The sequence below is a fragment of the Somniosus microcephalus genome, chromosome 14 (genome assembly GCF_052327205.1).
Source record: "Somniosus microcephalus isolate GS21.2 chromosome 14, FLI_Smic_1.0, whole genome shotgun sequence".
Taxonomy (NCBI): Eukaryota; Metazoa; Chordata; class Chondrichthyes; order Squaliformes; family Somniosidae; genus Somniosus; species Somniosus microcephalus.
The window spans coordinates 81,511,673-81,533,544 of NC_141000.1; the positions used below are offsets into that span (position 1 = coordinate 81,511,673).

Genomic DNA, 21,872 nt, shown 5'->3' on the forward strand with positions numbered 1-21,872 from the left:
GTGGATGTAAAAGATCCCATGGCTTTCTTCAAAGAAGAGTAGGAGATTTCTCCCAGTGTCCTGGCCAACATTTATGTCTCAACTAAATAACTAAAACAGATTATCTGGCCATTTACCTCATTGCTGTGGAACCTTGCTGTATGCAATTTGACTGCTGTGTTTACAGCAGTGAGTACAATTCAAAAGTACTTCACTGGTTGTGAAGCACGTTGGGACATCCTGAGGTTGTGAAAAGTGCTATATCAAAGCAAATTCTTTCTTTCTTCTTTTAATCTAAGCTGCACAGCTATGGGCAGAGGTTACATGCTTTCCGACAGAAGGAGTGATATTATTGGACTGGTCTACAGCCCTTACAACAGCTTGATCAGAATTCTGTTGGCAGAGGTTCCCCATCCACCCACCTTCTTGGCCACAGTTGGTTCATACCTGGGATTACTAGGGAAAAGGAGGATGTAAAAAAAAAATCAAAACAAAGGGGGTTGTGCCCTCATAATATAATAAAGAGACAAAACTTAATAGTTGTGTTGGAGTAATTCTAGATAAAAAGTGCTTTGTTATCAATATATTAATCTCTGGAGAGGGAAATTGTGCTGTGCACATGTTAACACCCATTTGCCAGCAATTATGGCTGAGCCACAATAACAGTACTTTCCACATCTCTGAATTACATTTAAGCCACTTAATCAAAGCAAGCTATTATTTACTGATTTAACCAGCTGAACAAGCAGGAAGTGAGACCCTTGTTTTCCTAAAAGTTACCATGATGTAATACCAGCAACAAATGTTGTGTGTTTGAAACTGAATTAAACTAAAAATGAAGAGAAGGTATGTATACCTGTGTCACGGTGTCCCTGTTTAGATCCTTACTTTAGCAGTCACTTTCCAATTTGCTGATCATCTAGCTCTTACTAAATGAACAGAGGCATTAGCTCCAGGAATCAAATCCCTCCGATGGATACATACGTAACTACAAAATATATTATTGGGAGAGAGCTTTCCTTTGTGCACTCTGTATAACAAAATTGTAAATATGTTCTTTATCAGTGGGTTTACAGTTTTGTAGTGCACAGAGGAAACCTATCCCTTAAACCAGCCACCTTTAGACCATTTTTTGAAAGGGAACAATGCCAATTTTTTTCAGGTAATTTCACCCTATCCTTGGGTCTCAACATGTCACACAGCCCCTAAGAGGGCGCGCAAACAACCAACTTCCAGACCTCTGCCAAAACAGCTTTGAAATCAGCGATTTCAGAACTGTGCAAGAGTAGCTCAGATAATTGTCCTTCTAATTTTCCCTGCCTCTGCTTTGAAAAGCATCTGGCCTCAACCTGTCACACAACAGCACGACTGAGATTGCTGACTCGCCGTATAAACGTGCACCTTGCAGCTCCATAAAGTATGTGCCGAGGCTCTGATCTACTTTGGCATCACACACCCCTTTCAACCCTACTGGATTCTGTGATTATAGAATGCCGAACATGCCTGATCAGCGGTTTTTAAGTTCAAATTGCGCTGTGCGAGATTAATAACATACTCGCTAATATATTTTTATAAAATTATTGTCACAAATTAACCCATTTTAAGCAAATAGATTAATGCTTTCATTAAATTAGTACATAAATGAGTTTTGTACAAATATATAAGGTGTTCATCACTAATACTACAGAGGGCAGTGTCAACTCTTTAGAAATATCAGTAACAACTCTCCGGTACGGAATTTCTTAGAAACTTAGGGCTCGATTTTTATTCCCGAAGTAGGTTGAAGTCGGGTTGCGTGGTGGGCAGGAAAACAGGGTGACTGTTCAAAATAGAATGTCATCTCTGGAGGAGCGATGGGCAGCTATTGAGCAGAGAGACCAGAGCTTCATGGACGTCCTTGTGATGAGGACTGCCAGTGCAGATATGGGTCCTCATGGCCCCCCTGATGTGCAGCAAGGTGCTCTCCAGCCACTTGCCAGCGCTGCAGTGTGGCTGATCCATGAGAGGGATGTTGTTGGCAGGACACAAGGAAGTGTGGGTTCCTCTCCAAGCACTCACACGACCATGCCACTGTGGAGCCCTCGGTTAGAGACCCACTTTGCGGAGACAACTGAGATGGCCGTTTCAGCCCCTGCACAGCTGCAGGAAGAGCAGACTGTTGAAGAGCCCTCCCAGGCTCCCAAACCCAGAGGATGCCTGCCAAAGGCGTCTAAGCAGGCGCAGCATCCTGGTCAGCAAGGTGCCTCTACATCTGCTCCGTGTAGAAGCACGTGTAAGAGAAAGATTACGCACATATAGTCACAAGGGGGCTTACGTGGGTGTTTTGTCTTTTTTTCTGACTTTTCTTGGTTTGTGATCCTTTTGTCATGTCGTAAAGAAAAATTATGGCAAACAGTTGATTGTGTGGCCTATGTGTTCTGGGAAATGGCAAATGCACATTGAGGGCTCAGGGCGACTTGCTTTTGTAATGCTGATGGTGAAAGTGATAGGAGATAACAGGGTATAGCAGAGATGATGTATGACGTTGGACAAATGTCGCCTACAATTACAGAGCCATATGGTAGCCACCTATGGTTGAAGAGTAAGCTTATGCTAATGTGGCATGGCAGTGTGCATACCCTGCTTGACGGGCAGCAGTGAACTGGAGGGATGCTGCATTGGTCACAACAGGGCACGCAAGGCACCCCTCGTCCTCCTCCTCTTCCCAGGAAGATCTGCGCTGAGCCATGCGGCTGCTACTCCTCCGATTATGAGGACCAGGATGAGAGGACTTACATTTTTCCCATCCCCTTGCTATAGATTTCATTTGAGGCAACAAGCTTGCAAGTGCACAGTTGAAAAGCCTGAAATTATTCCATTCAGGTCACACTGCAGATGGGTGTCTGCTTGAGCAGTCAGAAGGTCAGTAGATGTGCAAAATCTTATCCCATACCTACAACAGCAAAGTTGTTGCATTTGAATGTCAGCCATGTTTCAGGAGCGCTTTTAAAGCGCTCCACCAATGAATACAAATCATGTCCTCCAGCAACTCGTCTCCTTGAAGCTGGCCCGTTTCTGACAAGACAGGAAACAGGAGCCAGAAGCACGAAAATGGGAACCCCCTATCAAAATAGGATTAGCCAGGCTGTTAACTGCCTTAACTACCTGTCCCACCGGTTCCAGTCGGGTCAGTTTGGGAGCGGCTAAACAGATACTCACGAGAATCCCATGGGGGCGGGATGGTGGCGGGTTGGCAGTCTGAAGCCATTTTTTCCGATTTTTGCTGCCGACCCGCCTCCTCAGGGCTGTTAAAATCGAGCCCTTAGAATTGCTTCCTGAAATGTAAAAACGTGTGCACACCTTTAGTGTGCAAAATTAAAGCACATGGGATTGGGGGTAATATACTGGCATGGATTGAAAATTGGTTAACAGACAGGAAACAGGGAGTAGGAATAAATGGGTCTTTTTCGGGGTGGCAGGCGGTGACTAGTGGAGTACTGCAGGGGTCAGTGCTTGGGTCCCAGCTATTCACAATATCTATCAATGATTTGGATGAGGGAACCAAATATAATATTTCCAAGTTTGCTGACGACACGAAACTCGGTGGGATTGTGAGTTGTGAGGAGGATGTATCCCAGGCTGTTAAGCGAAGCAAAAGAGGAAATAGCAGAGGTCCTGACCATCATTTTTCAATCCTCTCTGGCTTCAGGTGTGGTGCTGGAGGACTGGAGGACTGCTAATGTGGTACCCCTGTTTAAAAAGGGAGAAAAGGATAGACCGAGTAATTACAGGCCAGTCAGCCTAACCACGGTGGTGGAAAAATTATTGGAAAGAATTCTGAAGGACAGGATAAATCTTCATTTAGAAAGACACGGATTAATCAAGGATAGTCAGCATGGATTTGTTAAGGGAAGGTCGTGTCTGACAAACCTGATTGAATTTTTTGAGGAGGTAACAAGGAGGGTAGATGAGGGTAGTGCGTTTGATGTAGTGTATATGGACTTTAGCAAGGTTTTTGATAAGGTTCCACATGGCAGGCTGGTCATGAAGTTAAAAGCCCATGGGATCCAGGGCAAAGTGTCAAGTTGGATTCAAAACTGGCTCGGAGACAGGAAGCAGAGGGTAATGGTTGATGGGTGATTTTGTGACTTGGAGGCTGTTTCCAGTGGGGTTCCGTAGGGCTCAGTACTAGGTCCCTTGATGTTTGTGGTATATATCAATGATCTAGACTTGAATAAAGGGGGTATGATTAAGAAGTTTGCAGATGATACTAAAATCGGCTGTGTGGTTGATACTGAAGAAGGAAGCTGTAGACTGCAGGAAGATATCAAAAAATTGGGCAGAACAGTGGCAAATGGAATTCAATCAGGAGAAGTGTGAGGTAATGCATTTGGGGAGGGCTAACAAGGAAAGGGAATACACATTAAATGGTAGGACACTGAGTAGTGTAGAGGAACAAAGAGACCTTGGAGTGCATGTCCACAGATCCCTGAAGGTAGCAGGCCAAGTAGATAAGGTGGTTAAGAAGGCATACGGAATGCTTGCCTTTATTAGCCGTGACATAGAATACAAGAGCAGGGGGGTTATGCTTCAACTGTATAAAACACTAGTTAGGCCGCAGCTAGAGTACTGCGTGCAGTTCTGGTCACCACATTACAGGAAAGATGTGATTGCACTAGAGAGGGTACAGAGGAGATTTACAAGGATGTTGCCGAGAATAGAGAATCTTAGCTATGAGGAAAGACTGGATAGGCTGGGTCTGTTTTCCTTGGAACAGAGGAGGCTGAGGGGAGACCTTATTGAGGTGTATAAAATTATGAGGGGCATAGATAAAGTGGATAGAAAGGACCTATTTCCCTTAGCAGAGGGGTCAAAAATCAGGGGACACAGATTTAAAGTAATTGGGGGAAGGTTTAGAAGGGATTTGAGGGGAAATTTCTTCACCCAGAGGGTTGTGGGGGTCTGGAACTCACTGCCTGAAAGGGTTGAAGAGGCAGGAACCCTAACCACATTTAAAAAGTACTTGGATGTGCACATGGGATGCTCTAACCTGCAGAGCTACGGACCAAGAGCTGGGAAGTGGGATTAGGCTGGAAAGCTCTTTGTTGGCCGCCGTGGACATGATGAGCTGAAATGGCCTCCTTCTGTGCTGTAACTTTCTATGATTCTATGATTCTAGGATGCAAAGAAGTTTCAAGGCGATTTAGACAAGTTGAGTGAGTGGGCAGATACATGGCAGATGCAGTATAACATGGATAAATGTGAAGTTATCCACTTTGGTAGGAAAAACAGAAAGGCAGAGTATTATTTAAATGTTGATAGATTGGGAAATGTTGATGTACAAAGGGACCTGGGTGTCCTTGTACACCAGTCACTGAAAGCAAACATGCAGGTGCAGGAAGCAGTTAGGAAGGCAAATGGTATATTGGCCTTCATTGCAAGAGGATTTGAGTACAGGAGCAAGGATGTCTTACTACAGTTATACAAGGCCTTGGTGAGACCACACCTGGAGTACTGTGTACAGTTTTGGTCTCCTTACCTAAGAAAGGATATACTTGCCATAGAGGGAGTGCAGCGACGGTTCACCAGACTGATTCCTGGGATGGCAGGATTGTCGTATGAGGAGAGATTGGGTCGACTAGGCCTGTATTCACTAGAGTTTAGAAGAATGAGAGGGAACCTCATTGAAATGTATAAAATTCTGACAGGGCTAGACAGACTGGATGCAGGGAGGATGTTTCCCCTGGCTGGGGGGCGGGTGGAGTCTAGAATAAGGGGTCACAATCTCAGGATACATGGTAGGACATTTAAGACAGAGATGAGGAGAAATTTCTTCACTCAGAGGGTGGTGAACCTGTGGAATCTCTACCACAGAAGGCTGTGGAGGCCAAGTTACTGATTTTATTTAAGAAGGAGATAGATAGATTTCTGGACACAAAAGGCACCAAGGGGTATGGGGAGAGAGCAGGAATATGGTATTGAGGTAGAGGATCAGCCATGATCATATTGAATGGCGGAGCAGGCTCGAAGGGCCAAATGGCCTACTCCTGCTCCTATTTTTCTATGTTTCTATGTGACACAGGGTTAATATTTCAAACCTGCAGTAATTTGGTAGACAATTGAAATAGCAAAAACCATACAATATATTACACAGAACGTGACTAGCATGGATTGCAGACTTATTAAAACATGTAATCTGAGCAAAAATACATTTACTTAAATTGGAGTGAATATATTGGGTGTAGATAGAAAACGCTCTATTAATTTCAGTTATCTGATTGTCACTTACATGGAATGCAATTACAGGTATTTGCATACCAGCAATTTACATTAGAATGTCAGTAATGTTGACTCCAGTCGGTGAATGTACCTGCTATGCAAATTAGGAATTGACTTGTCAGGAGAATTCAAATTAAGATATCAGAATCCAACGTCTGTCAAATGTTCTCTACCCAAAATCTTAACCTTTCGCTTCTCTTGCTGATGAACCAGCTGCACATTTCCAGTATTTAATATGTTTATTTAAGACATATCAGCTTGCTACCTAGAGAATAAAGTGTTTGCTAAAATATTTTAATCACTTAACATGCTAAAAAGCATTATTTTTATTAATTCCTGTTCAGCTGATCAATTTTAGAATTGTTTATTTAAAAATCGCCATTGTCTTCAAAGAGCATAATTGTACAAATCGTTCCTACCTTCACTGAAAAACAACCTCCACACATTCCTGTCCAACTAATTAAAGAAAAAGCTTGGCCTGGTGCCAAACTGCAGCTGAAAATGCAATTTATTGTTGCTAAAAATATTGTCCTACCTATGTCGTTCCATGTTGCTTTTCAAACTTGGCCCAATTATATCCTAGCACTGAACTGATTTATAAATCAGGTACTACCACAGATTCTACTCATTAATGGTATGAAACATTTTTTTTAATGGTAACTTTTTTGAAAAATGCTTAGTGTTCAAGCCACAAAATGACACCTGGATATCGTGAATGAGAAACATTCAATAATTCAGAATGAATTGGCAGTAATAAGCTAATTTAGATATTTTCTTTTTAAATAATGTAGAATTTTGGGGCCTTGGCTAGTTCACAGGCAAACCTGGCTGTGCTTGAGCCTTTGTCCGAGATCCACCCTCCATCACCAACTGTAATTAAGTTCGCTGACACACAGTTTTTCAGCTTTATTTAACAGTGTACTGCTGGGGACACAAACAATATTTTAAAAATTGTACTGGAGCACACTTTCTGCAGGTGTAATAACCAGGTGTGAAACTATCGTACTCTGTTGATAAACTGACATAATCATAATAGTGTTTTGTTTCAATTTTGTATTGATTACACTAATTGCATTGTAACTAATGCATATTCAATGTCAACTTAATAGTTTTATAGAGCTACCCATGCCAGCTCTACACTCATTCTTTTGATTGGCATTAAATTGCATTTTTGTGTCTAGGTATTATACAACAGAGCACAAAGAAAACTGTTGTGTTTGAACACAACTCTCAAACTTACTTTGCATGAAATCAGTCAGTGAATCTTTTAGGTAGTTAGCATTTGCAAATCTATGGGGCCGATATTAAATGTTCCCGGCAGGTGGGAAGTCAATGGAAAGGCTAATTGAGTGGGGTGTAAAATGAGGAGGCTGAGCCACGGCCACCTGTTTCCCGCCCGGCAGGAACGGTTAAAATCGACCCCATAAATAGCAGATGAAGTATTAACAGTTAAGGGGAAGCTAGATAAACACATGAGGAAACAAAGGAATAGAAGGTTATGCTGATAAGGTTAGATAAAGAGGGGTTGGGAGGAGGCTCGTGTGGAGCATAAGCACCGGCATGGACCAGTTGGGCCGAATGGCCTGTTTCTGTGCTGTAAATTCTATGTAAAATAGCCAAATATCCAGTTTTAGACTTATTGGAACTTTGTGGCAAAACAAGCTATCCCACTGAGCGGTGGGAAATGTAATTTTCTCCCCTCCTCTTCTCAAGTTGCTGACTAATGCTGGGGTATTATTCCATGGGCACCATGGTATCTTGCCCAAGTAGTAAATGTTTGCAGACTACATGACTGTGAGGAGTATCAGATTTAAACCCAATCTTGTCTGCACCTTACATCCATATGTGTGCAATTACAGCAGGATTAATTGGATAGTGATCAGGAGTGGAAACCCCAGCTGATTTCTTCCAATTTCTAACTCAGGGCTATTGTGGCTAACTGGTGCATCTCCATTACCACCCCTAGCTGTGATCAGCGAACCCAGCAGAGGCCGAGTATTGAACCTACAACCTTCTCGATCTTTGTGTAGCCTTAGCTCCACACCGAGTAGTGCATTTACTTGCTGAGCCATCAGGTGAGTTCAAATGCCTGCTCTTGTCTGGCATATTGAGGGAAGCAGAGGAAGCAAAAGAGGAGCGAGAAAAAACAAAGGCCAAGTGATTCCAGGGATTTTCACAAAGTTCCTCGTGTCCGATAACATAGCACCATCTGCAGATTCTATTGATCAGGTAATTGTACACAACGGATGGGGGAGCAGGGTAATAAAGATAAAAAGGGGAAATCTAATTTGTTACTGTCGCTCTATATAAAATATAAGCAAACGTACCTTACCCAACTGCTAATGGATGTCCTGTAAATGGGTATGTTTGTTTAAAAAAAAGATTCCTCCTATGTTTCACAGGTTTGGCTAAGTAAAAGCCACTGGATAAATACAAAATGTTTGCTCACCATTGCAATGTTGCCATTTAAAGATATCCACTATATTTTTTTCCAAAATAAAGAAGTCTGCAGTTGTGAACATGCAAAAAGAGAGTCGATACTCAAAGAATTAAGGAACCTACTCTAAAAAGATTAGGTTGACTCACATTTAAAAAAAAATGTAATCTTAAAAACTACCTTCATAAATACAGACCACAGTGGTTCAGTTTCATGAAAAGACCAACACAGGACAATTACAGCCTCATCACGTCAAAGTAGCAGCGTGAAATCTTCTGATCAACATTAATCAGAATCCTGTCAGCTTCTTAGAATGGCATCGCTCGTTGGTACCACAATTTAGTAAGAAGTCAGTAAGAAAGAGTCTTGTTATCAAAATAATTCTGTACAATTTATCCTTGCCAAAATACTCCTCATTACATTTTTATTTAGATATTTTCTGAGATAGTTTATGCAGATTTCTGATCAGTTACTTAATACTCCTCCAGTCGTGCTCTGATTATCTGATCACAGAAACATTCTGCCTGAAGAAAAATAAAATGCCACTTACATGTACGTTGGAGAGAGTGTAGCTGTCCTGGAAGCCTTGAGAACAGAAACCAAAAATCTTCTTTCACTGGGGCTATTACATAGTTTCCATTTCAGCGGCATGGTGAGTTAGATAGGACAGCAAACACTGCCGTGCATTTTTATTTACAACAGAATCTGTTCTCTCACTCCCTCAGATTAGTCCTTCTCCCCTCTAGGTAACTTAATTCTGGAGGCATATTCTAAAAATAGCAGGACATGATCCAGTTAACGCCGTCAGCTTCTAAACCTGGCAGATTGAGGAACATAAGCCTGCTATAGTCAGAAGCTTTTCTCACTGGCTCCCTCTTTCTTTACTTCCCTATCTGGGTTATTGACAAACTGTTTACTGTGGATTCTATGTAAGTGGACATATGATAGTTGTTTCATCAAAACTACATCAGAGGAAATGGAACATTTCCTAAGTGTCCCCCTTTCAGACTTCCTCAGGACAGAAAGGGGAGCCTTGAAGAATGTCAGCTGTGGTAAGCAGTGTACATATGAAATACAGAGAATATTTGATAAGCCTATAGGAATTTGACTATTAAATAACCATGGGGAAGAAAACTTTGAACCATTTCTGTCAACGCCCACTGTATTCATTCTCAAATGAACACCGTTTCATCAGATTGGGCACTTGATGCGGAAATATTTCTTGCAAGTGAAAAGGATTCAAACAAGAAAATAACAAATACCCCTAGTAAATCACTATGGCAACAAATCTGCTTCTTTAAGTGAAAAAACACACAAAGCACGATTAAGAGGTCAATACGGGATTTCCTAGATGACAGATATTAAAACACTGAAGGAATCATTACATGTTTTGACCAAATTTTTCTTTCGATATTTCCTATATGTTGGAGGAAGCTGTGCGAAGGTCTATCAACTGCTGTTGTATGAGTATCTGTTTAAACTAAAAGATTCAGAGTTTCTGCTACACTTTGAGGCAAACCTTTGACCCTCAGTCCTGGTGTGCTGCTCAATAATTCTTGTGCTCGTGAGTGTAAGTTTGTTATTTTTTGCGGCTCAGCACCAAAAATTTATATTCCAATTGCAAATCTCCGTTGCCGCCAGCAGTCTGTAACCTCTGCTGTTGTTGCTGGGGAGCAAACCTTACTAAAAGTGCAGGAAATTCTAGGATCATCTGCCCAGCATTTTAAGTATATTAAAAATGACCGTTAATGGGCATCTTGGACCCTGGTCCCATCATTTTCCCTGGAGATTGAAGCTTTCGTAAAAAAAAACAATTTGGATGGCAGAGGCAGTGACTAAACCAACAAATCCGCGTTCCACAAAGAAAAATTACTAGTAACATAATTAGGGGGAAAGAACTTGAACTTAATTAGTTGCAAAGGCAGAAGTAATCCATAATATGCTTAAAGCGTCAACTTGGTTCAATTAGTAGAACTCTCACTTTTGAGTGTTTAAGCTCCACTCCGGGACTTTAAGACAAAATCTTGGCAAACACTTTAGTGTAGTACTGAGGACGTGTTGCATTATGGAAGGTCCATCTTTTGAATGAGGCCTGTCTGCCTGTTCTGGTGGTTCCGATGGACATCAAAGATTCCATTGTACTATTTGAAGAAGAGCAGAGTGTTCTCTTGGTCTCTTGGCCAATATTCATCCTCAACCAACACCATCAAAAAAATAAACTAGTCATTCATTAAATGTTTGTGGGATTTTGCCATGTTTGGCTGTTATGTTTGCTTATGCAACAACAGTGAGTGCACTTCAAAGTGATTCACTGTATGTGAAATGATTTGGGATTTTTCTGATAGACATGATAAGGCACTATTTAAATGCAAGTTTTTTCTTAAAATGGCAAAGTCATTCCCTCACCTTCTCCACACACAATATTCTTACAGTAGGGCAGCCAGAATTGGTTTCATTTGAAGATACTGATCTGAAACAAGTTTTTTTTATAGCAGTTGGTAAAGTAGAGATTTTTTTTTAAGTGCAAATGTGGAAAGTCAGAAATAAAAATGGTGGAAAGACACAACTGGTTAATCTGAAAGAAAATAAAAGGTTACATTTTGGGCATGTCCTTTTATCAGAACAGTACCTCTACATAACACCTGTCATTGCACTCCAAAAGTAATTAATTGTGTGAAGCACTTTCAGACTTTACAACCTGATGCTGCGCCATATAAATGCAAGCATTATGAAAGGTTACAGCTAAGACATTAAGGGGGAAAAATTTGGTTGCTTTGCACCTCCCGTTAGCGCCCGGGCATGGTGATGTTTGCGCTGCTCGCAAAATTGACCAGACATTTTGCGGTGGCGCTAAATACTACCGGCACGATTTCCTGCGCCCACAGATCATGACGTCAGTCGAGCGTGCAACGCCCCAGTAGCGCTCCGGACCGGATATTGAGTGGCACCCCTTGCCTTTCCGCCTGCCGCTAGCAACGACAGGTTGAGGGGAACGTTTTGCAGTCGGGAATGGACTGGGGGAGCGCTATTTAAAGGCGGCCTCTTCCTGCCTTTTTTTGTCGGCGACATTTTTGCACCACGCATTCTGAGAGAGAGGGAGAGACTTCTGGAGAGATTTAACACTGTGTGAAGGAGTTTTGGGTACTGAGCAGCACTTTGCAGGTTCATTTTGATTTGACCTTCCTTGCATTGAATTAGAAGAGACTATGGGGCTGCACTCTGAGCTCTTTACCTGGGCCTCTCCATTGTTCTTTCCAACAGATTTAATGTACAGGTCTCTCCAGGCTGAGATTCAAAGTTGCAATGAGCTGGGTGTGGATGGAGAGCAAGATCGACCCTCCCCTTTAAGAACTGGCCGGCGCCAGTGTGTCTGTGTTCCATTGCTGACTGACATCACATGAACTTTGCCAGCGCTCTGAGGTAGCGCCTCACTCCTCGGCGTTAGCACCTTAAGAGAGGTGTGTAGTGCCTGATTTAGTGCTACAATCACCTCCAGGGGCGATAGAAGCCAGGTTTGCAGTCGGAGGCGATAATTAGCGCCAGGCGCTAAACTTTGAGCCCGGTCGATAATTGCGCCCCAAACAGGGTGATACCAAATTTCTCCCCCTAACCTTTCAGATACTGCAATGCATTTCCAGCATTTCTTCTGTTTTTATTTCAGTTTATATTTTATTTATGTTTTGAGTTGAAAGCTCAGCACAGTAGCTCAACTGTTAAGAGTGCTTTTATTCTAAGCAGCCCATGGGTTTCAGTCCCAGAGCTGAGTGCTTACTCAGGCATGTCTTCCTTGGAGAAGCCTTTGTCCTAGATGATTCCATGCTCCTGGCTGGGACACAGCTTAGCAGCCTGTGGCACTGTTGAGATGCTGAGAGGGGGAGGGGAAGAATAGCTAGGATAATAAGTCAGCAGAGATTTATCCCTAGAATAAGATGTTCAGTGAAAATTCTGCTTTGGCTCATTGGATTAAGCAGACGCTGACCAATCAATACATTTCTAATACAATTAAGGCTGTGTGTGGATTTAGTAGCCACCTAGTGAGGTGCTATTAGTTATAGATTCAACAAAAGGAAGTTCTGCTAGGGTAACCAACTCCTTTAAATCAAACAGCAACAACAACAACAACTTGTATTTATATAAATCCTTTAACGTAGTAAAACGTCCCAAGGTGCTGCACAGGAGTATTTTAAGACCAAAAATTTGACACCGATCCACATAAGGATAAATTAGGGCAGGTGTCCAAAAGCTTGGTCAAAGAGGTAGGTTTTAAGGAGCGTCTTAAAGGAGGAAAGAGAGGTAGCGAGGCGGAGAGGTTTAGGCAGGGAATTCCAGAGCTTAGGGCCTAGGCAACAAAAGGCACGGCCACCAAAGGTTGAGCGATTATAATCAGGGATCCTCAAGAGGGCAGAATTAGAGGAGCGCAGATATGTCGGGGGGTTGTGGGGCTGAAGGAGATTACAGAGATAGGGAGAGGCGAGGCCATGGAGGGATTTGAAAACAAGGATGAGAATTTTGAAATCGAGGCGCTGCTTAACCGGGAGCCAATGTAGGTCAGCGAGCACAGGGGTGATGGGTGAACGGGACTTGGTGCGAGTTAGGACATGGGCAGCCGAGTTTTGGATGACCTCAAGTTTACGTAGGGTGGAATGTGGGAGGCCAGCCAGGAGTGTGTTGGAATAGTCAAGTCTAGAGGTAACAAAGGCATGGATGAGGGTTTCAGCAGCGGATGAACTGAAGCAATCAACAATCACCATCTGGATTTAAAATAACCATCATGGGTCAGGTTGGTGGACAAAATAAACATCTCAAGTACCTCCCCAGGATCCAATTGTCACCTGTGGTGAAACTTATAGAAACATAGACGATAGGAGCAGGAGTAGGCCATTCGGCCCTTCGAGTCTGCTCCGCCATTCAACGAGACCATGGCTGATCATCCAAACCCTAGCACCCGGTCCCTACACCGACAGCCATCCCACACAAGCCCTATCCCCGTAACCCCACGTATTTAATCCCCCCCTAACACTAAGGGCCAATTTTTGTCATGGCCAAACAACCTAACCCGCACATCTTTGGACATTTATGGTTTAGTTCAGGAAGCAATCTGATTATGACTTTAACAAATTATGAATTCAATTTTCAGAGTAAGCTATTTATTAAACTTGAACAATTTTCACCATTCATTTCACAGAATTAAAGGCCATTGCTGCAGTTTTCCTCTCCTTTATAATAAAATGAAGAAGGAGGAATCAGCAATCTTGCTTTCAAGTTTCAGATTCCTGCTCAGATCAAGATAATCTGAAATGGAAATTTAAAGGGCAAGGTATTCATTAAAAAATATCCAGCGAATGTTTTGCATTTGTTTACAAAATATGACGGCACAAACGGCATTTAAGCACTGCATCAGGTCACATGACTCTGGTTTCTCTCCCTACTGAAAGAAACAGAAAGAACATAAGAACAAAAGAAATAGGAGCAGGAGTAGGCCATACGGCCCCTCGGGCCTGCTCCGCCATTCAATAGGATCATGGCTGATCCGAACCTAGACTCACGTCCACTTCCCTGCCCGCTCCCCGTAACCCCTAATTCCCTTATCAGCTAGGAAACTGTCTATCTCTGTTTTAAATTTATTTAATGTCGCAGCTTCCACAGCTCTCTGAGGTAGCAAATTCCATAGATTTACTACCCTCTGAGTGAAGAAGTTTCTCCTCATCTCAGTTTTGAAACGGCAGCCCCTTATTCTAAGATTATGCCCCCTAGTTCTAGTCTCACCCATCAGTGGAAACATCCTCCCCGCATCCACCCGATCAAGCCCCCTCACAATCTTATATGTTTCGATAAGATCGCCTCTCATTCTTCTGAATTCCAATGAGTAGAGGCCCAACCTACTCAACCTAAAAAAAAGACAATGAAGACAATGCCCCTTTAAGACAATTGGGATGTTGTTTGACACAATAAAGATGATTTCAGACAGCTTCAACTGTGCACATTTCATATCAAACCTTCTATCTGCCAATCGCTTCAAAATGTAAAGACTTATGGCGGGGGAGAAGTCTTTTGTTTGCTATTTGCAGTGAAAATATGAACATTGCTATAAATATCTGTTTTACAATTCTCCCACAAATTTTTTTTTATTGTAAAAACTATGGCAATGCTGTGGTCATCTTAGAATAAACTAACTACGATGAGGGTATAGTTTATGGCCTATTCTAAGCTGTTACCCACACTGACTCACCCCTACCCTTTCTGCTGTACAAATTATTGCCTTTAATTGTTGTCGATTCTGAATCTGCACTAACTGAGCACCTGCTGGCACGAGTGGTGCACTGTGAGCCCAGCGCACTGCTGCCATCTATCATTTAGTCACTAAGTATAGCTGTCAGAACGGGTTTGATCATATTTCCTTTCCTCAGGGTCAGTGTCACAGTTTTCTTGGCGATTCTCAATGGTCACAGCCGATTTATGATCTTGGACTGACATGTTAGAAAATGTAGCATTACATAGTGCAGTTTCAAAGATAAATCAAACTCTGCTTACGAACACATCCATTCAGTTACACTCCAAGCAAAAGTAAAATTAAATGTAAAATTGCCGAATTTATATAAGCTGGATAAACCTTATGGCACAGACCAATGAATATACATCCCAGAGAAAGCCTAAACTCTCTGTAGGTCACATATAGGTCTTCTAGGTTAGTTACTAGACCAGAGATTGGGCTGTACCATTTCTAGGCAGCGTATAAGAGGCCCCATCAATGGTTGTGATTGGGCCTCATTTAATTTTGAGTGGAGAGCTGTCAGTGCTAATCTCACCACTTGGGAGGGCAGGATAACTGGCAGGCCTGCAGCTTCTTAAGGCCAGCCTGCACCTCTTAATGTGGAAGTTGTGTGTGGAAAGCACCTTTCTGAAGTAACAGGCATAATGTCAATGGCCAGGGTGTGGCGGAGCCACTAAGGGACTCCGATCAATTGTATATAATTCCCTTTAATAATATGTTAGCTACAGCCTGAGTCTGTATCTTTGTTTTCACTGTTTACATGTACAGAGCGCGATCACTTTAATAGCATGGGTAAACGCGATGATGTCACGCCGTTCATCACGTGATCCCCCACCGGCGGGAAAAACGTGATGACGTCATGACGTCAGCCACGGGACTGCACAAGGAGTCCTCGTGGAGCCTCCAAACTGACTAGACCTATATTCGATGTTCTCCTGTAATTATCCGTTAAACTCTGTTAGTTTTCATTAAACCTCGTTTATTTGATCACCTGAGTGGACCTCAGTCTTTTGATAGGAACTAGACATTCCTACAAGGGCACAGTAATTTTTGGATATTATCGTGGGGGAGGGCGGCAGTCTGGACCCACTGCGACAGTTGTTTTTTGGAGCCTGAAGGAGCATTCATCATCTCCCCGGCTCCACAAAAATAATGAAAACTTATCTTCCAGGCTGTTGCTCAGCCAGCTCGCCAGCAGGCATGGTGCACACTCCACCCAGTTGTGTCCTAAAATGGCAATCGGGATCCTAAGTACATCATTGTACCTTAATTTGCATATTAAAGGGGCCTACCACCTAACTCAGACAGGCGCTCCGATGTCCAGGGAACATCGAAGCCTGGGAATACAGTGTGGCCACACTGTCGGCGAGAACAGAATGGTAAGTCATTCCCCACCTTTGAGGCCTCAAAATCTTCAAAATGTGAGGCAAACGCTAACATTTATAACAAAAACTAACCTGCAGAGAAACCAAGATGGTGGACAAGAGTTATGAGACTTTTCAGGAAGGGATTGTGTGAACAATTTCACACTCTGGGTACAAAGCCATCCAGTGGCCAGACTGTGTAGTTACAACATGCCGAGTTCGCTTTGGCAAAATCCACACTAAATGCGGGCACAGGAATTTATAATGTGGAAAAATTTGACACAAAAAGTGTTACAAAAATGTGACAACAGGAGGTCAAATGGTGTAGACAGAAAGTGTGTGCAGCTGCAAGGTATAAATAGATATCAGTAATGTATCACCCAGTTCTGCTCTTTAAAATAGAACCAAATGACTGTCTTATGTTCACCCAGGCTTAGCCCATTTAAGGCACTGGATGAAGACTAATTTCCAAAGTTAAACTTCATTCATCTTCTGAGATGTCTTTCCATTATTGTGACCATAAACCCATTTTGAGCTTTTTTCTATGTGTCCAAATAAGGTTGACTGAACATTAACAACAAATTACATCTAAACCAAACACTTTAAAAAAACAGTGAGATTTAAAAAAGTTAGATTGAAAGCAATAAAGTTCCAAAACATTGGCCCAAATCTGGCCTTGGAAGGCCAATGAACAGCGCCCGCTGTTAGTTAGACTTGCCCTTGCCCATTTCATCTCCATGATAATGGCCCGTATTTTCTGTCCGCAGGCCTCCCGCGGGCGGAAGCCTGCGATCTGGAAAAATCTACGCCCTTACCTGAGGGCTCCCGGGACGCACACGCTTCCGCTCCTAGGCCTCTCCAAACTTGAAGTGCGCAGGGCCTACGTATCCCAGAGGTGCATGCGGTTCATAGCGTCCCTGGGATCACGTGGGCCATGGGGAGCCAATCAGAGAAGGGAATCTCCCTTCATACATTTGACAGGAAGACCTGTCAAATATAGGAATGGAGATCACCCCAAAAACATAGTAAAACTTTAATTAATTATTTTTTTAAATCACATTTTTAAAAGGACTTGAAATTACAATAAATTAAGTATTTTAAACAAAACTTTAATTTTTTGAAAAAAATAGTTAAAGTTATTATGGGGCTAAAAATAAACTTACCTTTTTTAAAGTATTTTTAAATGTTAAATCAGTGAAGTTAAAAAAAAAACTTTTTTGAACTCTTATCCTGGTAAAAGCAGGCCTTATGCCTGCTTTTACCAGGCGCAAGAATTGTAAGGGTTTTCTGCGGGCGGAGGGTCTCCAAAAAGTGGAACTATCCGCCCGCAGAGGCCCTTCTCCAGGGCAGCCAGAGGATCTGTCAAGACCATTCTTGACAGATCGGAAATACCGGTTTTCAGTACATGCGCTGTGCATGCCTGAAACTGGCATTTCTGATGTCCCTACGGGTGGGTACACAGCGCGTACACACCCGTGGGGATCGGAATATCCAGCCCATTATGTCCTGCAAGTTGCTGGAAGTGCGAGATGGAAACGGCGCGGTGCTCTCTACGGGGCCTCTGGGATCTGAGCGAACAGGGTAAGCAACTTCCTATCTCCTTAACCAATCAGATTGAAGGATTGTTGAATGACCAGTGCAAGGTCTGAACAAGCAAGTGTAAGTTAGAGTGGGTGAATTCAATGTCAAATCAGGTACAGAAAGAGAAATATAGAGAGGGAAAAAAAGATTGGTTTAAGAGAGAGAAAGAAAAAAAACAGACAGAAAGAAAAGGTAAAAAATCATTTTAATTTTACATTAAAAAAAAATATCTCCCAACAACAATTATAACCTGAAGGAATGAGACTCCACACTTGTAATAGTTAATTCTCAGTGCCAGAGAGGTTGACTGGCAGTAATTAACACTTATCATGCCATTAAAAGGGAATTAGACTTGAAATGACTTGACTTAACTTTCTGTGGTGAGTTTACTTCGTGTCTACCGCGAAAGTACAACTTCACGTCGCTCAATGTATTTGAATGGGGAACCAGACAACACAATGCCATTTTCGGAACCTAACGGTGGAGTGGTGTATCTCCGACTGCAACTTTTTGATTTCCGTGTTTAGTCGCGCATCTGACCTCGCCTGATGTCGCTGTGGCATTTGCACATAAATAACGGTGAGCTCTGTCAACATCGTTGTTAATTTTTTGGGCCATTATCATTGTTGGTCACTCATTTCCAATAGTATGTGGGTACGGTAGGGTAGTGGCTAAATTATTGGACTAGTAATCCTGAAAACGTGAGTTCAAATCAAATAGTTTTACAGATCACCAAATAAAGCATGTAAAGAGCATTTTAGGCACTTAAACATCTGAAAAATAAAATATGGGATGAGCAGGCTGCTAGTTTCATCTATGCTGCTGAATTTTATTTCTGGAACTTATGGAGTGATTTTATCTCCCTGGTTGTTGGGAAAGAAGGGCATGAGAAATAATAGTCAGCCTTGGTTATTTCTTCCCCACATTCCCTAAGGATCCTCGGATGTAAACCATCAGGTGCCTGTGATTTGTCTATCTTTACTCAACATTACCATTACCATTTGAAGAATAGCCTTTACTAACAGTTCTGTAGTTTTACAATCCCAATATCCACCTCATCTGTGAAAACTGAGGCAAAGTACCATTCCTCATTCTCTACTCCAAGCTTGCTTTCTTCATTTTGTCGCAACTTTAAACATAACAGAACTGTCCTAAATATAACAGAATTGCCCCACATATAACAACTGCTCAGACTATGAGCAAGCAATCCAGTTCAATTAATTTATAGTCTTATCTAAATTCCAAAATAATAGACTGATAGACTGTAAACCTGTCATATCTCACTTTATCCGGTGACAAGTCACTTTTTAATTTTTTTAAATGACCCTTTTTGCTGTGTATTTCACTGTAATTATTTCAGTGGGTTTTCAATCAGTCATTGTTATTTCTGAAAAATTCAGTTTGCTGTGGCTTGATCTGAGACTGACCAAACTGAACCACATATTGGCCGTGATTTCGCTGACCGAGGCGGGTCCGGGGCGGGAAGGGTCGGTGTCACGGTCACAGCCCGCTGCCTACTGCAGCCCGCTCTCTCCAAGCACTTTTACGTTGATTGGGCTTGTTGAGCCCGTCCTGCGAAGTTCCCGGATAATTAATAGGAAGCGGGTCTGATGAGCGTCATCAGCCACTTTCCTTAAAGGGACCATGTCCAAATTGATTTTGACAGTTCTATCAGTATTCTACAGCATTGAGGTGCTGCAAACACTGACAAGCACTGCACAGAGGTGCACGGCTGTACTCAGGCTCTCCCATGACTCCCTCCATATGCTTATGGAGGGGGTCACAGCACGCAGGGAGGTCCTCTTCCCTTCCCATGGGTGGAAGAGACCTCCCCAGGAGATCAACGCAGCCTGGTTGCACATTGCACAGGAGAGCACATGCAGGGATGTCGTCAGGAGGACCAGGCTGCAGTGGATCAAGCCTTTCAATGATCTCAGTAGATCACAAACGTTACTGCAAAGCCACACTCAACCTCATCCTGCTGTCCCACTCATCACATCCCCATCACTCTATCTTCCCTACCCTACTCCTGCACATCTTTACTCACACCAACTTACCTTGCACCTCCACCCATCCCTCTCTATCTACATTATCACTTCCCCATTTCACTAGCTACCCCTCACACTCACCCTCAATCTACTGCAAACATATGAACTAACAACACACAAAGGTAGGCCATGGTTTAGCCAATGTTCATGTAAAGTTTCTGTTAATGTGGCGTCAAACATTGAAACCTATATTTTCAACACTTTACCTTACTGGCCATAGCTGTGCTCACCTTTGGAAGTGTCTTACTGAGTTCCAGTGAATGTTGAGCCATAAGTTCCCCCCCCACCGCCCCCCGCCCCCCCCCCCGCCCCCCGCCCCCACCCCCCCAATTGTGATGAGCGTGAAAGGAATGGCTTGGACATTGTAGGGAAGCTTTATGGTGCTGGTGTGGGGTGGTGTCAACCTGGCGCATCGTGTGGCAGCCAGGGTGTACAGCGTCAAGCGAAGTAAATGTCACCATGGTGATGCCATCGCTGGCCTCCCAGGCAGCAATGTTGTCGGGTGCTGATGGCCTGTGTCCTGTGCAGCATCAGGTGATTGCGGATAAGGTTGTTGTTGTTGATGGTGATGTTGGTATGCCTGGTGATGTTGGTGTTGGGGCTGATCGTGGAGGGATTCAGAGGGCCAAGGTGAAATTTTTTCAAGGGCGCCGATGTTGCTGGAATAGGCGGCAGTTGAAGTTGAGATGACAGAAGCGATCTGTCAATGGTGAGAGAGCTTGCTCCAAGGAGGTGACAGTGGATAGAGAGTTTACTCCAAACACTTCCAAACTGCATACAGCTCAAAAGTGTCTTCCAAGTCCTGAAGACTCAAACTTCTGACATTGGAAAGTGACCAGCTGTGAAATGGCAGCTTTCATACCACTTTTGCAGCTGTCACCTATTCACAGCAATACATAGAGAACCCAAACTACTTACCTGACCTGATCTCTGGATGACGTGAACCCCGTTAAAAATGTGGTAAAATAGAAATAGGCTGGCAAAATAGTAGTTAAAAGCATTTAACAAGCATTTAACTATCTTAAATGCCTCCCCCGCCACTTGTTGTTGGGTCTGTTCTGAATTTGCAGACCCAATACTTTGGAAACTTACATGGAGGCGGGTTCAGAGCAGGCTCCCAACCCGCTGTCAATCATTTCGATTTTGACAGCAGACCCGCCTCCAAACCTGCACTCTGAGCGCTGGCAAAATCGTGGCCATTGTGTGCCAGTTACTGGAGTGATGTTTCAATTATGAATATAATAAAGCTGCCAAAAATAAGCATAAAATATGCAGAAATGTAAAATCCAAACAAGAAAGAAATAAACATTTATTTGTTGCCAAACTGAGTAACATAGTTACAATAACAAAATACTGCGGATGCTGGAAATCCGAAATAACAATAGAAAACGCTGGAAAAACTCAGCAGGCCAGGCAACATCCATTGAGAGAGCAACAGAATTAACGTTTCAGGTCGAAACCCTTCTTCAGAACTGAAAAAAAAGCAGGAAATGAAACAGATTAAAAGGGGGGGTTGGGAAATGGGGGAGGGGATGAAAGAACAAAAGGGAAGGTCTGGGAGGTGAAGAGACATTAAAAGATATTCAAGACGAGACGAGATGGTAATAGGACAGGTAAAGAGACAAAAGATGGCTCTAGATGAAGTGTGAAATACGCTGGCAGAATGAGAGACAGCTGCCATGTGGGAGAGAAAAAAAGGAAAAGGCACAAACCAAAGGTGTGGATAAAAAATATATAAAAATATAATAGGGGCCGAGGTTATGATCTGAAATTGTTGAACTCGATATTGAGTCCGGAAGGCTGTAAAGTGCCTAATCGGAAGATGAGGTGCTGTTCCTCGAGCTTACGCTGAGCTTCCGTGGAACAATGCAAGAGCCCGAGTACAGTGAGGTCTGAGTGGGAATGGAGCGGTGAATTGAAATGACAGGTGACCG

At 42.9% G+C, this 21,872-nt stretch overlaps 1 protein-coding gene across 4 annotated transcripts in view; it reads right to left on the bottom strand.

The window, feature by feature from the left end:
- The window catches only part of LOC147107615 (kelch-like protein 13), a 132,772-nt gene that overhangs the window by 28,472 nt on the left and 82,428 nt on the right, over positions 1–21,872 (bottom strand). The window contains exons 1-2 of one of the 4 annotated variants that reach the window (XM_086006795.1): positions 9,225–9,314; positions 3,178–3,293 (exon numbers count right to left, since the gene is read on the bottom strand). The exons of 1 other annotated variant lie outside the window; for it this stretch is intronic. In XM_086006795.1, coding sequence (XP_085862921.1) covers positions 3,178–3,188 — 11 coding nt within the window. In that variant the 5' untranslated portion in view covers positions 3,189–3,293; positions 9,225–9,314. Of the gene's footprint in view, positions 1–3,177; positions 3,294–9,224; positions 9,489–21,872 lie in introns of those variants that run through there. 2 more of the 4 variants (XM_086006794.1, XM_086006798.1) reach the window with 2 other exon arrangements.